Source organism: Meleagris gallopavo, chromosome 3, assembly GCF_905368555.1.
Source record: "Meleagris gallopavo chromosome 3, MGAL_WU_HG_1.1, whole genome shotgun sequence".
Taxonomy (NCBI): Eukaryota; Metazoa; Chordata; class Aves; order Galliformes; family Phasianidae; genus Meleagris; species Meleagris gallopavo.
Window position 1 is genome coordinate 24,615,865 of NC_139406.1, and position 17,468 is coordinate 24,633,332.

At 42.0% G+C, this 17,468-nt stretch overlaps 1 protein-coding gene across 1 annotated transcript; it reads right to left on the minus strand.

Moving 5' to 3' along the window:
- Positions 1-10,293: 10,293 nt before the first annotated feature.
- On the minus strand, positions 10,294-17,440 carry CCT5 (chaperonin containing TCP1 subunit 5). The gene is made up of 11 exons (XM_010708510.2): positions 17,258-17,440; positions 16,982-17,042; positions 16,721-16,885; positions 15,789-15,987; positions 14,553-14,745; positions 13,949-14,098; positions 13,493-13,612; positions 12,919-13,104; positions 11,908-12,045; positions 11,256-11,436; positions 10,294-10,577 (listed from the first exon to the last, which is right to left on the minus strand). The coding sequence occupies exons 1-11, from the start codon at positions 17,360-17,362 to the stop codon at positions 10,450-10,452; spliced, it is 1,626 nt and encodes a 541-aa protein (XP_010706812.2). The 5' UTR covers positions 17,363-17,440; the 3' UTR covers positions 10,294-10,449.
- Positions 17,441-17,468: the final 28 nt, after the last annotated feature.

Here is a 17,468-nt window from a genome sequence, read left to right on the forward strand (position 1 = left end):
CGGTGCTGGAAGAGTTTAGGGCAAGGGGATGCTGGGGCTCCTGGCAACTTTCTGCATGGCTTTGAAGGTAGCCATTGCCAATCTCTGTTTGAATTTACTGTTGCTGGGCTACCTCCAGGAACTGCTGAACTGGTTGGCATCTTGTGGACTGCTTCATAATGGAAATCTGGGATTAAGGCGAGCTGTGATAGGCAGCAATTCTGACCAGCCCCTGGGCAGCCTGCAATCCTCCCACTAGTCTTTGGCTGCACAACGGCATGTCAGGAACTGGATAGGGCTGGCAGAGACTGGGCTGTAACAGGATGCCCCTGTTCTTTTCTTTCCTTCCACTGGGTTTATGGCACGTGGTGTGTGGGGGCTGCCAGGTGGTCATAGGAATGTTGAGACATCAAAAGGGAAAGTATTGTTGCTGCAGCAGGGTAAATGGATGTCATTGTCAAATTCTGCAGCCTTTGCATAACTGGCCACCCACCACCAAAACTGGTTTGGTTCAGTGGGTGGAATCTCACTGATTAGAAGTTTGGACACTGAGCTGTAAATTAGGTCACCAAGGGGAAAGGGAACAATATTCAGTAATTCTGACTTCAGAGCTCCTTAACTGGCAGATATGTTACTGTATTCCCAGAGCTGGGCAAAGAACCAGAAGTCCTAACCCTAAGTATCAATTTTCTTTCCACTACTTCCTCTCTATTGCCATTAACCCCCACTCACTGGACTTCATCTTGGGATTGTATTCTTTGAAAGGAGACTTTGACACATTAACAGCATAAGATTGAGCTGAGCCAGGGAAGTACGAATGCCTAGGACTGGGGCTAAACTGATCAGTGACAGGAATGTGTTTTCCGATAGGGAGGTCACCAGATGTACCCACAGAAGTATGTAGAAATAATATATTTAGAAAAGAACTGTGAGAATTATTCAAGGTCTTGAAGCTTTGCTGAAGGAAACAAGGAAAGAGGATAAATTTTGTTTAATAGCATGGATCTGAACATGCTTGCATAGAACAGTTGATTGCTGTCATGATGCAGGTTGGAGTTCTTCCAAGGATCTTCACAATGGAGTCTCCAGATGAATTAAGTTAGACTTCATGAACTGCTGTTTTGCTAAATTCTTATATCCAGCTGGACCACAGTCCTATGTATCTTCGCTAGCATATGCATAGTCCATTGCTATTACTTTTCTTAAACGATATACATCTCCTGATTATCTGAACTATCTACAAAAGACTGTTCTGTTCACCCATTTCTTCATCTGCAGAAACAAATAGAAACAATTAGAAACAAACCCTAACCCTAATTATTTATGTATAACTTGGTGAGTGCTCAGTTCCCACATTAGTCTCTGAAGTCTCCAGATTCTCCACTCATTTAATTTACATGCTGAAACAAAAGAGTTGGTCTGGGCACAACAGGAACTGCTTGGGAGGAATCTCCATGGAATTCCAAAACGCACATTTGAATACTCCTGCTGCAATTAGTTAAACACTTAGTTGCGAATGTGGATAGGATTCAGTCAGTTACAGAATCACAGAATTTTAGGAGTTGGAAGGAATGTCTGGAAATCATCTAGTCCAACCTCCCTGCTTAAAGCAGGTTTCCTACAATAGGTTGCACAGGAAAGCTTCCAGTTGGGTTTTAAATATCTCCAGTGGAGACTCCACAACCTCTCTGGACAACCTGTGCTCTGTCACTCTCAAAGTAAATAAGCTTTTCTTCATGTTTGATAGAACTTCCTGTATTCCAGTTTCTGTCCATTGCTCCTTGTTCTATTGCTGGGCACAGCTGAAAAGACCCTAGCTCCATCCTCTTGGTATCCTTTCTTAAGGTTTTGATAAGCATTGGTAAGATCCCCTCTCAGTCTTCTCTTTTCCACACTGAACAGTCTCCTTGACTTTCCTCATAAAAGAGATGCTTCGGGTCCCTCATCATCCTTGTGGCCATCTGCTGGCCTCTGTCTGGAAGTTCCCTGTCTTGAAGTGAGGAGCCCAGAACTGGACACGTAACTCCAGATGTGGTCTCAAGAGGACAGAGTAGAGGGAGCAGATCATCTCCCTCAACTTTCTAGCCAAACTCTTTTAATGCACCCTAGGATTCCATTGCCGTCTTGGCCATAATGGCACACTGATAGCTCACAAGTTGACATCATATCTCACTGTCTCATTTCAGTCCATTGCCTCATCTGTGCAGATGAACAGCCTAGGAGTTCCTCATCCGTCAAGGGAATTAATGTCTTGTGTGTGCTAAATGTGGATAAAGGCAGAGCTGCCACCCAGCTACACAGTAGGTTTAACCTTTGGATGAACTGGAGTTTGACACTTGTAACTTAAATTGCACAGCTCTTGCCACACACCAAATGACTATAAATAAAGACATGGAAGTCTGACATGGTATCATTCAAAAACAATACAATTTTGCTGTAGCTGAAGAATGAGGGGCTGATTGGCACAGATGTATGTCTATCCTACACAATCCAGAATTCCTACAGAAGGAAAATGTTTGAGGATTTTTATTGCTGGAGTTGTGTTCTGGCAAAAGACTGTGAAAGCAGTATCTCTCTGTGCAGTCAAACAAATTTCCTCTGACCAGCTCTAGTAGTTCCTTTCCAGGTCACTTATTGACTAATGTAATTTGCCTTGTTTAAAACAGAAGTGCCTATAGTCGCACTGTTTGGATCTTATATCAGCTGTGTTAAGCACATGCCTCACCACAAACCTATAGGCCATGAATTCCTAATGCTAGGGAAAGCAAGAGCAATTTCTGCATGGCCTCATGTACTGTTGTTTCTTGTGTTCCAAATATTTGGTATGAGTACTTATGCTAAGCTCTGATACAAGTTTTGTTTCTCTTTAGTGGCTCTTTGGACTCTTTTCAGCTTGCTGCCCATAGGATGGCTGAAGCAGGAGCGTTTGCAGGTTAGAATTGTGTGAGGGAGGGCAGCAGATCAGGATGAACGCTGAGGATGGATTTCACAGCCCTGCCTCTAAACTTTCTGCTTGTTCTTAAGGTCTGGGAACAATTGTATGGGGAAATTGCTGTTCTCACATAGATAATCAGAGATAGCAAAGAAGAAAGAGTAATAGGAACTCTTTGCTGGAGGTCAGGGACATTTGCTTACCAACCAGAAAAGCAGACATTGTTTCTGAGACAGAATCACTTTAGGAAGGATAATGTTCCACTCCCTTTTCCAGCTCTTCCCTTTATCCCAGGATCTCTCAGGATGCTGGCAGAAACGTTCATGCTGATTCACAGAGCTATTGCCTTGCAGATCTCCCTCATTAACCTTAGCTTCAGTGTCTTTATTTGTATTTGTGACTTGGACAAATCACATATATCAAATGTGCAATCTGCGTGCATGCTGCTGCCTGCCACTCATCTTCTGCCTTCCACAGAAACAGACCATGAACTATCAGGACCAGGACTATGATCCTGGCAACTGAGACACCAGAGCTGCTAAATTTCTTTCTGTGTGGGCTTGAAAAGGCATCTATTATCATCTTATCGTTGCCTCTACTTAAATTCTTATAGGAGCTAGCCCATCTTGAAACTTCACAGGAGCTGGTCTGTCCTCATCCTGCCTCATCAACAGAGCAATTCTTCCTCCCCACTTAGTTTCTAACTGGTATCCTGTTTTTTGCAGGTACCTCCAGGGGGTGTTTCACTGCAGGAATTCTCATGACCACTTCTCAGTCCTTTGGATGCTCATACTGCTGTGTTTCAGCAGCTAAGCCTTCAGTGCTGGGAGTGAGCCAAGGACCCAGACATTCATATCCACTAGCTCCCGTCTCAGCAATCCATATTGGCTCAGGATTTAGTAACACAACCTGCTTTTAACTGCTGTGAGCCTCTCCCACTAGACAGAGTTCCACCTCCTCCATGCTCAGTTTCAGATGGAAATTGAAGCTAACACTTCAAATCAAGCTAGCACTACTAAGTATCTGCTGAACTGTGCTAGCCCAGTTAGCTTCTGCACTTCTACTCAGAAATAATGCTCAGTGCTCTGTTTTGAGAGCTGTATGCCTCTGTTTAGGTTATCTGCTCTTCCTAAGCAACCAGGAGCTAGGTAGTTACACGCTTTTTGCATTACCAGAAAAGTCTCCAGAAAAGCAACTTTCCACTGTCAAGGAAGACGGGACTAGGCAGCTCTGATTTGTTCCTCTCCTATAAACTTGCATGATCCCAAAATGAAGGGAACAGAGAAAGATCCTGTCAGAGATCCTGAGGAGTCAAAAATGGCGCTCCCACGAGATTTGTAGCAGTAGCTTTTCTTAGAGACTGAGTCACCATAGCTGAAAAGCAAGGCAGCACACCCAGCATTAAGATGATGTTCCAGTGCAAGCCTGTGCCAAATCTACACAGCAGAGGATCTTTCCTAAGCAGGTTTTCAGATATGTCTGCTTCACCAGCCCTCTCCACACATCACCTTCCATCTCTCTGAACTACCTTGCCAGTCACTACCTCTTGTAATCACTTAACTTTTGGCACTGCCCTTAATTCAAAAGCAGTGCTGGAGACTTGCCTTTCCTGGCCTTTGGCCTTTTTCCACTTACTAGAGACGTGTTAATGAGAACACCTCATATCTAATCACCCAGTCAAGGCACTAGCAAAATGCCAGCCAGCACAGTAGCTAGATGTGAAAAATAAGAAACCAGCTAATGTCAGCTTAGACTGCTGCTTGAAGGGTCCTTAGATGAGGGTTAGGTTCACTGGAAAACTCAGCTGAGGGTGGGGGCCATCAGCTCCTGCCCCCGGTTGGAGAGACAGACCTGGCAGTGAGCAGCAGAGAAAGCGGCGATGTATGCGTGGGAGAAAGGTCAGGAGATTGCAGAGGGCTTTGCACCTGCGGCCTGGGTGGTGGGAATGGCCAGTGAGTGATGAATAGGAGCAGCTGGCAGAGAGGTTCACCACCAGACAGTCCAGTTAGAGAATGGGAACTCAGCAATTTTCATGCTGGACGAGTTTTTTACGATATATTGAGAACTAGGTGACATAAGGCACATAAATCAAGGCAGCTTCTTGAAACTGAGACAGTCTGTGGCCTTGATGCCCTCAGACTGGAGCAGCTGAGGTGACACTGGATAGTCCCTGTGTACACGGGCCCTGTCTGTGCTAGCAGGGAGACCACCCTCCTGCACTGGAGGAGGGAACAAATGTTGTTTTTTGAGGATCCAACTTGGTTATGTGTGAATTTTACAGAAACCAACAGTTTTCCATCAGAGATCATGAAATCTAAACTCCAGCCAAACATTTAAATGTTTCATGTGCATTTATTTTTTGGCTTATTATACTATGAAACTACACTAATGAGTTTTATTATATTTGCTCACACACATCCATCTGCTTTGGTTTTCATGAAATTATTAAGGTTGAAAAAGACCTGTAAAATCAACCAGTCCAACCATCAGCCCATCCCCACTTGCCATGTGCAACACCCACACTGTTCCTGAACACCTCCAGGGACGGTGACTTCAACACCTCCCTGATCAGCCTTTTTTTCTATTTCTTGTCTCCTGTTTCTCTCTTTGGGCCTCACAACTGCCCACCTCAGAAAATGAGAGTACAAGTGTCTGCCTGCCCCACTGTCTCTCCTTGAGTCATTTGAGGCAAGCCCTTTTTCCCTTTCAACCCCTGCCACTCATGTAGGCATTAAAACTTCATTCTCTCTCAAGAGACACCAGGAAGAGCGAGTGCTGCCTGTGGATGTAACGTGGGGACATTGACAAGATGCAGCAGGAACAGGCTGCTCCACAGGAAAAGGTGGGCCAAGGACTGAGGGTGACAGCAGGGCAGGCAGGGACAGCTCATAGGCAAGGGGGACAAGCAGGAAAAGCAGGGCATCCAGAGATGGTGACCAGGGTCAGCCAAGAGCCCAGATCATCAGGCAAGCCCATCACAACAAGGCAAAGCAAGTCACTAAATCAAAGCAGCACTGGGGTCAAGGAACAGACATAGATAAAAGGTAGCTCAGGTGAGGATTGAGGGACTAGGCCTGGGCTTAAATGCAGCTCCTGAGGGAAAGGGAGAGGCATCTCCCACTCCACACTTTTGACAGCAGCCTAATTGAAGATGATGCATCTGTGCTTCCTGCACAAGTATCCAAACCCTGGGAAAGAGGCAAGGAGAGTGCTGTCAGAGCCCCGGAAGTGGTGTCCCATATTCAGGGAGCAGGCAGATGCCAGGCAGCTGGCAGGGACCCGTTCCTTTCAGTGCCTGTGCTGCTGCTGTTCAGTACTAAACACCAGGAGCCTCACTGTAGCACAGTCTGGTCCTAAATAACCTAGGGAGAAATACCATAAAGATGCAGATTCTAGCACATGTTCAATAGGTTCAGTGTCTTGCAGAGAAATGCTAAAGCATTACCCTCCTATCATCTGAGTTTAGCAAACTGTCTCTGTTGTATCACAGAGAGGACTTGTTTACAAAGCAAACATTGTCAGTCCATTTAATTGGCTCTTTAACATGGTGAGAAATGTTTCCTGGCAAAGAGCTCCCGGGAAGCCCTCCAAGATGTGAAATGGAGAGGTACTTCTACGCAAAGAGAACAAACAGGGCTAGTTCCTCCTAACTGAATCATCCCTCCTGGGATGATGGTACAAGTTCAGGAGCTGTAACAGCCACAGCCCATATAATAGCAATTTTTAACGGTGCTTGGCATGGTTATGATGGAGGAGGGAAGTTTTCCCAGCTTGTTCTTTAGGGTAAAATGATTCAAGGTTGGTTGTTCCCTGGCCATCTGAACAGTGTAAGGGACTCGCTGCTGCTTATGCAACATGTGGCACCTTTGAAAAGGGAGCAAATGTGCTTTATACAACAGAAGCCAGTGGATCCCAGTCTTTTCTTCACAGCTTTAGCCCAAACAAATACTTGCCTGGACTGACTCTGGAGCCAGACAGTTTAGCTTGTATAGGCCACGCACCTTGGTAATGCAGAGAATATTAGCAAGCCTGAATATTACCAAGACTGCTCAGCTCCATTTGAGGCCCTGCTTATGATTGCTTGTGCTTTTGTCAGATTGGATTGCTCAGACTGGAATTGCTCACGCTACAGTGCATCTTCCCCCTGAAGGACACAGCCAGAAAACATCAATCTGAAAGGTAGCAGTTTTTCTCCTAAGTGTAGGAGAAACACATTTGTAGTAGAAACGGTCAGTTTGTAGAGAAACAAAAATGTTGTTTCATAGCTCTGCATAATCTTCTTCCTGGAAAAACCCACCCAGATCCGACACAGCTGAGTCACTGCTGTGCACCCAAAGCCAGGATCCCAGCCCTGGACAGACTGCACCCAGCAGCTGCTGGCTGCCACAAACTGGGTGTGACCAAGGGATGGAGAGGAATCTGCAGACTGTGCTCTGGGAACCTCCTCCGAGCACCTGTAAAGATGAGCGTAGTGTCAGGAGACAGGAGATGGAAGAAGGAAAGGAACTAGGCCCAGGAACACAGCAAGAGAGGCATAGAAATGGGTCTGAGTTCTGATGCCAAATGGCTTTTCCATGAGTTTAGCTGCACAATGAACGATCAGAGTGAGGGTCCTAGGATGACAAGAAACTGAGCTTTTGAAAAGATTCAGATCATGCTGGTGACAAACGTGTGGCATGCTGGTGTTACTGGGAGAAAGCTGCCACGCTCCAGCTTACTGTTCAGTCCAGCTGCAGTCCCCTCATGGCAGAGATATACTTACATTGCCCTCCAGTGGTGAGCATTGCATTTTGCCAGGTTAAAGGAAAAATTTGAAGGCCGGTGAAACGCTTCATTTCAGTATCAGTGTTTACTTCCCACAATTCAGATTTGGCCCCAAATCGTAACAGTGGGTTTATGGTTAAACAAAACAGCGGGCATGACAATTATTCCTGTCTTGAAAGCATACCGCCTTGAGTTGCATTGCTTTCAATAATCTGGTTTAATGCTTTCAGTTGCATGTCACTGTCCTCCTATTATCTATGCAAGACTTAAATGTCAACTACGTGCATGTGTTAAATAACATAGATGATAATGCTACATGTTCTGGTTGAAAACCAGAAGTAAAAGCCTCAGGAAAAACCCTTCATTTTTAGAATTTCGTCAATGTTCCACTACCAGTCTTCAAACATTCCACATGAAGGTGTCATTTAAGATTAGATAATATTTACATACATACAAAGACTTTGTTTCCTTAAGTCAGATTAATGAGAAGGATCACCTTTTCCCTGTTCCAGAGGCTTCTGGACTGCAGTAAAAAAAAAAATCCCCCAACCCCCCCCAAAAACTAAACCCCAAATCTGACCAAATTTCAACTTTCACATCCCCAGAGCCTCCTGGCCTGATGGCCTGCAAGTCTTTTTTGGAATTGGGAGTGATCTTGTCTACATTACAACCTGCAAGCTGCAAGCTGCTGTGAACCAATGCAACATACAGAGCAGAGCACTATCACAGCTTTCTCCCCTCCAGTGGCTGTGCTGCCGCACAGAGCCCTCCTTCCTTCACATCTGTAAAGCAGCTACAATGTTCAAATGCAAACAATAGAAGGGGTGTCCAGCTTTGCTCTTTCACCTGGACATCCTACATTTAAAACAAACCATGTCTTCTAAACCATGCTGAAAAAAACTATGTAACTGAAACAGCTAACAGGTGAAGCTTTTAAACAATCTGGCAATGGAATTCAGTTTTGGACAAGACAGGAAACAGGATTTCATGAGAGAAACGAATGAAACACGAATAACAAACCATTTTCTCACTTGCTTTCTATCATATATACACCATCAGGTGGCAAAGGTACAATACAACTCCTATGGAAGTTATAGCAACAGTTGTTTTGTGGTGTTTTTTTTTTTGCTACTGAGTAACAGAAGAGATGGCACTGTATGAGCCAATAGATTTATGGGATATTAAGAATCACTATTACAATCATGAATTGATTCAGAGTGCCAGACTTCAGCAGCAGTAAAAGTGACTTACTGCTTTTGCTCATTGAACTGCATGTAAATAAAACAATTTTTGAACAAAGCAAAAAACCCAAAAAACAATAAACAATCACCAAACAAGTTATGCTACTCAGTTTCTAACAATTACAATAGTGCTTCACAGGACTCTTCCTTAATTAGTTCTAGAAATACACTTTTATCCACATCTTAAAGGTGGAACTTTCTCACCACAAAAAATCAATTTTCTTTACCCTTCCTCTGCTGATGCTCGCTGAAGGACATTGTTTCATTTAAAGTGGTGCATAATCTTAATACGTTGCAGGAACAAAACATACCAGCTAACTGTATTCCAGGTAGTTTTCTCTGCACTACTATGCTCTGAAACTTTAAACTCTGTATATGAAATATAATCTGTGTAATGCTGGTATTTTCAATACTTTGTGCAGTTCTGGTCTAACCCTTCTATGCATGGAAGTAGTACTTATTGGTAAATTTTACTCTGCCACTGTAAACACACTCCTTTGTAGTAGCATAGGTAAGTTCTAGAAAAACAAACAATTAAAAAAAAAAGCCCACACCTGGATAAACATGCATCCCTCTGAAAAAAAAGAATTCACCTTGCACATAGCTCAGCAACACCCTACAAGGAAAAGATTAACCTCAGCTTTTAATGTGTTAATACACCAAATGAAGATTAAAATACTCAGATAAGCTGTTTGAAGATTCTGTAAGGATCGAATAAGATTATTATTTTCCTAAACCCTTCCAGAATGGCACTGAAACGCCCATTGCCACGTATTTTATATATGGCATAGAGCTGTTCATTTAGCTCGCTTCTTGTAATGTGATGTTCATTCGTGCCACTATTCAAATGGCTCTAGCACTGAATAAACTCAAGGCTGTCAAGATCTGGGAATGCATCATGGGTGTTTGAGCAGCTTGTATTCAGTATCACAAGTAAAAACTGGCAAGCAACTGGAAACATGTTACATGGTACCTTAAATCTTCAAATGCAAACTTCATAATCAATATATTTAGCATGTAAGAATTACTGGAGGCTATAATTACTTTCGGCTTCATGCACTACAGAATGACAGGCTTCTTAAAATGGAAATCTGAGGGCTTTGCTTACAAGCAGTTAAAGAACTTAGCTGTAAGAACAATGGAAAAGGACCAATGAAATTTTATTCATGCATAGAGTCATAGAATCACAAGGTTGGAAAGGATCTACAAGATGATTTTGTCCTACCACCCTCCTACCACCCTCACTACCCACTAAGCAACTAAACCATTAGCATTATCCACACCTCTCCCCCTCTACAAATGTTTTTTCAAAATGTTTTTCCTAAGAATATTCACAACTGTCTACAAAAAGACGCAATGACAGTTCTGAAACAAGTCTTGAAACCATCAGTGCTAAATTGCCTTTTATTTCCAACAATTAGCCATTACAGTATCTGAAACAGTGTCCAAAATAAATAGCTGAAGATGAAGCATCAGAATACTACCGTCTTCGCTACTGCTGTGGCCCCCTTAACTTCTCTTGATTTTTAACCTTTACTCTTCAGATTCTCCAGGCCTACGGATATCATCAATCTTCAGAATCATTCTAACGACCTGAGTTGCCAGAGAAATCTGTTGTTTCTTACCAATCAAGGTTTCTATAACATGTTGCTGTTTCATATCTGTTAAAAAAAGATGTGAAAGCATTAGATACCTTTCTCAAACCCAAATGTAATATTTACCCGAGATAGTTATTTTCTATGTCATTTTAAAGAATGTAATAACATTATTTCTCTTTGCAATCATAATTAATTTGTATAAACTACAGCTTTAAGCCTGGGTTCTTCCCAAAGACCTTAGAACATTAATATCAAACTCTCTTTTCACAACTAACTCTTCCTCATTTGTTACTTCACCTTCCTGCATTTCTGTATACAGATATAAGAAGCACCCTAAGAGTAGAGCAGTCAATGAAAGCTGAAGTGTCACAATACAGAAATATCAAGGAACTATTACGCATTTACACAAGCACAACACCTGATGTTTCAAAATTTCCTTTTTTCCCCATAAATAAACATCAGAATAAGAATTTGAAGTGTAAGTTCAGATGAAAATAAATGCCCATACACTGACATTTTAAATCTGTCAGTTACAGATTTTCTTCTTCTTCTACATCATTCATCTCTCCACCCCCATTCCCACTTACAAGGTAAGATAAGACACTTTGTAATACTGACAGACATATTAAAAAATAAAATTTAAAAAAAAAAAAAAAAGAGTGCTGATAAAATAGAAAGTTTTCAGATTTCTGAGGAAGGAAGTCCTGTCATGTTCCCTTTTCTCCATGTTACACTTCTTACCATTTGTTCCTTTCTGCAAACAATCAATGCCAAGAGCGGGATTGTTTTCCTTCACTTGCCTAGCCCGTACTTCAGTCATTGTCTGAATTGGATTCATTCCGCTGTTCTCCGAAAGGGCCATGGGGATTACCTCCAGGGCATCTGCAAACGCCCTCATCGCATACTGTTCTAAAGATGGGCACTAGGAAATAAAAAATAAAAATGATACAGCTTTTATTTCCAAAGTGAGCAAAAGTGCACTTCTGCACTAGCTACAGAATACTGTATGCAGTTTTCTTGGCAATATTCACCTCAATAACTGACAGAGCATTCTGAATAACTACGTGCAAATAAAAACCATTTTATACTGCTCTTATCAGAAAAAGTTCTTGCAACACCTTTACATATAAAGGGGTGAAGTAGAACTTTAATACTGGTTATCAGTAAATGTCAGAAAGTTCCATAATATGCATTTTCTGGAAACTCTTTGAAGTTTTTTAGAAGCTCTTCAAATAACAGACTGTAAGAGCATTCAGCTACTGGAAATTATACAAAGCTGCTTAGGTTGCAGTTGAACTTGATGATCTTGAAGGTCTTTTCCAACCTGAGCAATTCTATAGTCTCTTTCCTTCTCAAAAGAAATGAAGGAAAACTGTTAATGCTCCTTCCTTACCTTATCTGCTGCTTCACTGACTGCCAAGGCACACGAAATTTCAGCTGCACCACCACCATACACAATGCGGTTATCACGGACGAGATTCCGGATCACACACAGCGCATCATGAAGAGATCGCTTCGCTTCTTCAATAATCTGAAATGATACAATAGCACATACTTTATACTACACACAACTGAAGAATATGAAAATGCATTTCCTAATACAGAAAAAAAGAATGCAAGTAAACAACAGGCCTTCCAATACTTGAAGGGAGAATATAAATAGGAGGGGAAACAGCTGTTTACGAGGGTGGATAGTGATAGGACAAGGGGAAATGGTTTTAAACTGAGACAGGGGAGGTTTAGGTTAGATATTAGGAGGACGTTTTTCACACAGAGGGTGGTGACACACTGGAACAGGTTGCCCAAGGAGGCTGTGGATGCCCCATCCCTGGAGGCATTCGAGGTCAGGCTGGATGTGGCTCTGAGCAGCCTGGTCTGGTGGTTGGCAACTGTGCACATAGCAGGGGGTTGAAACTCGATGATCACTGTGGTCCTTTTCTACCCAGGCCATTAATGATTCTATGATAGGACTGATGTGACCTCAACACAAACAGCATTGCCTACAAACCTCCACCTCCCTAAATTTTTCCACACTGCAGGTAGAGTTTAGACAAAATTAATGGAAGAGTTAATGGGCTCTTAAAATGAAAGAGACTACATATTCAACAACTTATGTATAAAACATCACTAACTAGCTGCTGTGATTTAACCCAGCAGGGTGCCAGTTTGGATCAGCTGTCTCGGTTCTGCCACTTCCCAACTCCTTGTGCTGCCTCAGGCCCTTAATGGCAGGGCAGCATGAAGAGCAGAAAAGTCCTTGGTTCAGTCCAGAACCACACAGCAACAATGAGAACATCAGTGTGTTATCAGTATTATTTCCCTAAATTCAAAAACTATCACCATACCAGCTTCTAGGAAAATTAACTATCCCAGCCAAAACGAGGACACAAACCAAGGATCTTACCATCTTATTTCCTCCTCTGATGAAAATGGTCACAGCTCTAGAATTCTGGCACTGCTCAATGACAAGCATTCTGTCCTTTGTTGTGCCAAAGGAGATTTCTCTGACAATACCAGCAAAACCCAGTTTCTCTGGTGTGAGCTCACAGAAACGAGGAACGATGCGTCCTCCAGTTGCAATGGCGATTAACTAAAATTAAACAATCAGTTATTTTGAGAAGACTTTTCCACAATGATTTTTAATAAAGTAAAGCTAGAAGTGAACCTGTCAAATAACTTCAAAGAAGTTACCTTCCCATCAGGCAATGCCTCAATTCTAAAACAAGACAGAAAGCAAAACTGCTCCTAGCCACATAAAACCTGTAAGGAGAATTACGCATGGAATCCAGTACACACAATCCCATTAATTCCAGCTTCTTTCCACGTACAGATCCCCAGTGATTTTGCTTCAGTATGTGCCAGTGCTACATAACGATAATATAATTCTACTCAGAAAGCCTAAACTAACTTGTACAGCAGACTACTCGACAAAGGTTTGAGATCTGGTAAAAATCCCAGTTTGGGAAGATTTTACTTACTTCTATTTCAGGTCCCCCAACCCAACGAACAGCAGGCAGCTCATTCTGAAGCAGCAAGTGGTTTGCCTCATCATCAAAACCCCACTGGCAAATAGCAAGGTTTGCACCAGTGTCTTTTATCTGAAAGCGGCACACAATGACAATCATCAGCACCAACACAAAAAATGAAGAATTTCATGAATGAATCTCTTTGTTGTTTTAGTTCTACTTTTTTCAAAACAGAAGACAGGTATATCTGTACATAACAGCATATGAAGTAATGAAAGGAAATTTCAAACTAGAGTGTTATCTATTACTTAGATAAACTTCACTTTCATTCATACACTTAGAACTGTCTACATGTTGCCTCTTATCTGGATTATTAGCTTATGAGTAGAAATAAATGGATGCACTATGCTGCTTTGTGTAAAGGCTACGAAAAAAACACAAACAGAAACACAATTCTGAAGACTCTACCTGTTTCACCATCTCTTCAAACTTCTCTTTCTCGTATTTCTGCAGTGCCTTGTAATCGTCTACAGATGTGACATCAAGCTTATGCTTGGTTTTAGGCTTTGGTGGTTCAAACGGGCAAGTCAGGATTGCAATTTTAGCATCTTTAAGCTCCTGTACAATAATAAAAAGTTGAGGTTTGATGACAGTCACACCTCCTTCTTGTATTTGCACAATGCAGACATTCCCTTTAAAAAAAGAGAGACTGTACGATTCTTGATGATCATTTCAATGATTCTAAAGTGAAGCCAGTTACACTCAAACGATTTTATCAGAAATTTCACTTGAAAGAAATTGCACAGCTTCAAGACACAAGTGCTGAAGCACTCATCAGTCTTCAGTCATTTATTTTAAATACTAGATGTTTAAAAAAGAAGAAAGCTTCCTATCCACAGTGGAGATTGAAAATACTACCCACTCACTTTCACAGACACTTCTGAATAAGTATGAACTGATATTTTCCTCTTACCTTCCTTTCCACAAGATAAATATCAGTGCAACCTAAATACTACTCATTAAATGTTATTTAAACTGTTACAGATGAGATGCAGACACAGGATTCACTCACCTTAGGCATCTGTGGATGACTGAAATCTTTATCCACAATCACTCCCTTTACCAGCTGCGTATCTTCCAGTCTGCCTCCCACTTTGCCTTGTACTTTGATCAGCTCAAAATCAACATCCTTACGTTCCATATCTGCTACTGTCAGTACAGCATTCACGGCAATTTCTGCCATTTGTCTGTGACAACGATTAACTCTAAATTTAAAGAAAATATAATGAAGTTGTGTTATATTTGCACATTCAGAAGAAACTGATTCTATCAATTTTGAACAGAAAAAGAATATGTCTATATAGCTAACATATTTTGTTTGCTGCATGAAGAGAAGGCATCCAGCTCATTGATGCACAGGAATAGCAACATGCTAAATGTGACAGAAAAAGATCTTATAGTTTGTCTACATACCCTTTGTGAACAGAGTCTCAAGACATCAATAGGAAACAAGTGAGGAGAATTAAATACTACTCAAAACACTCAAGTCACAGAAACCACTTTTAAGACAGGTCTGCCAAGGAAGGTCTTACAATGTGTCACGAGATAATCATAAACTGCACTTCATAACAACTTCTGTCCCAAAGTAATTAAAAATGGCACACTGCCATCTATATTTTTCTGTCTTTAATTTTCTCTCATGCCTTTCTATAATTTTACAGACAGACCCCACAATGGTATCTTAAAAAGCTGATCCCTAAGGAATAATAAACAAAAATTGGCTGAAGAAATACAGCTGAGAAATGACACTAATGCTTATTCATTCTATACTGCATAGAAAAAAATTATATACAGTAAAAGCATCTCCATCCCTAAGGTCTAGATTTATATATATGTTGAGAACCAGTAATGAAAATTGCAATTGTGAATCCAGAACTTTTCTGAGTCTGTTCAGAAAAAAAAGAAAAAAGAGAAGAAAAAAAACCCCACCACCTTTCTAAAAATAACTGAATGTTAGGACTCAAAGTTTCTAAGTACCAAGATACAGTAATATAAAAGAGAATGGGTAGAAAGAAAATGATTTTGCAGCTGCTTAACTTCACGAAATTGCCCCTTGGAGAATAAGGGCTTCACAATTTCTTATCCTGAAATATGAATTCATTGAGAAATTTGCTGCAAATATAATAAAGCCTTCAGCAACTACTCCAATAACAAAAACAATGTAGTCATCCATCAAAACACTTTTTTTTTCAACTAAAGTGTACGTATGGAAAACATACATACTTTCATTAAGCTTTTATAAACTTACACTTTAGAGCCTAGCGTGGTCTTTGCTGTCTGTATCAGAGGTTCGATGTTCTGTGGATCAACTGGAAAGCTGTCACTGATTTTATCCAGATGCTCAACAGCAATACGAGCTGCCTGCTCATAACCATCAGCTATTCTGATAGGGTGAATACCACGATCTAGTAATTGTTCAGCCTGTTCCAATAATGCTCCAGCCAGAACTGTAAAACAGAATTCAAAAACAAACATTTACTCTCTTACAGATGAGGGCATGATACACAATCAACAGTTTAAAAAGTATGCTTTAAGATTTTTTCTACTGCATTTTAACTGTTTGAGGCTTCTACATAATAAGAATGGTACCACCAAACTCATATTCACTAAGAAAACTGCATTATTTAGACAAAAAAAACAACACAGAACTCAGTAGTGATCACCATGGAAGAAAACCATGAAAATAAGTTTAGACAAATAGGAGGACTTTCAACACTGATTTCAAACGCAACCACAGTAAAAAATAAGTCACAAAAACATCTTTCTAATTAAAATGCTCCAAATAAGAAACCAAAAAAGAGTACTGAAGAAGTAAGTATTCTAAAATACACTATGGGATTTCCTTCTTAAAATACATTTGAAAATATGATTTCATAACTGGAAATCTCACATTAAGCAAAGATTTAGGTTGGATATCAGGGAGAAGTTCTTTACTATGAGAGTGGTGAGGTACTGGAACAGGCTGTCCAGAGAGGTTGTGAATGCCCCGTCCCTGGAGGTGTTCAAGGCCAGGTTGGATAGGATCCTGGGCAGCCTGGTCTAGTATTAGCCACGCTCCATTTTTCATGTGGAGCCTGGCAGCCCTGCCTGCAGCAGGGGGGTTGGAGTTTGATGATCCTTGAGGTCCCTTCCAAACCAAGCCATTCTATGGTTTTATGATTAAGCATAACTTGCTCTTACCCACGACTCCAGTGGTTCCATCCCCAATCTCATCATCCTGAGATTTGGCCAGCTCCACCATAAGCTTGGCTATCTGGTGATCCACATCCATCATGTTCAGGATAGTGGCTCCATCATTCGTCACTGTCACCTCACCATCTTTGTCCACCATCATCTTATCCAAGCCTGAAAACAAAAAAAATACTCAAAAAGTGAGTGAAAAAAGCTAGAAATCTACAGAAAACAAGTAGAAAAGGATGACTATAGTTATTTCATTGTTACCGTTTGGCCCAAGGGACGTTCTCAGAGTACTTGCCACAGCCTTTGCTGCCATGATGTGAGACTGTAAAACAACGGAGAAAACAGGTAAGTCGCTGCTCAGCCCCAAGCCGTTTTACAAAGGTAACTTACAGGCCGCAAGCTCACTGCGGACAGCCGCGTGTGGCTGAAGGCAGACCAATCCGTACGCGGCCTAACGGCGGCACGGCGGCATGGCGGCACGGCCCAGCGAGGTCCCCCTCTGCAGGCAGATCCGGGCCCGCCCGCCCGCTCGCTCACCTTGAGAGCCTCGAGCCCCATGAGGCGCGTCTTGCGCTCCTGGTCCTTAAGGATGAGGAAGGGCCGCCCATACTCATCAAACGCCAGCGTCCCCATGGCCGACATGGCTGCAGCAGCGCCCACCCGAGCACAAGCCGGATCCCGCCGCGCCCGCCGCGCCCGCCGCGTCGTGACGTCAGCACGCTCGCCCGCTCCTAGCGCCGCGCCTGCG

Excerpts from the sequence above, each read along its gene's own strand:
- CCT5 (XM_010708510.2), bottom strand. The coding sequence starts at position 17,362 with ATGTCGGCCATGGGGACGCTGGCGTTTGATGAGTATGGGCGGCCCTTC. Across the intron at positions 14,099-14,552 it reads GTCATCCACAGATGCCTAAG|GAGCTTAAAGATGCTAAAAT; the intron begins GTGAGTGAATCC and ends ATTATTGTACAG. Across the intron at positions 13,105-13,492 it reads TTGGGGGACCTGAAATAGAA|TTAATCGCCATTGCAACTGG; the intron begins GTAAGTAAAATC and ends GTTTAATTTTAG.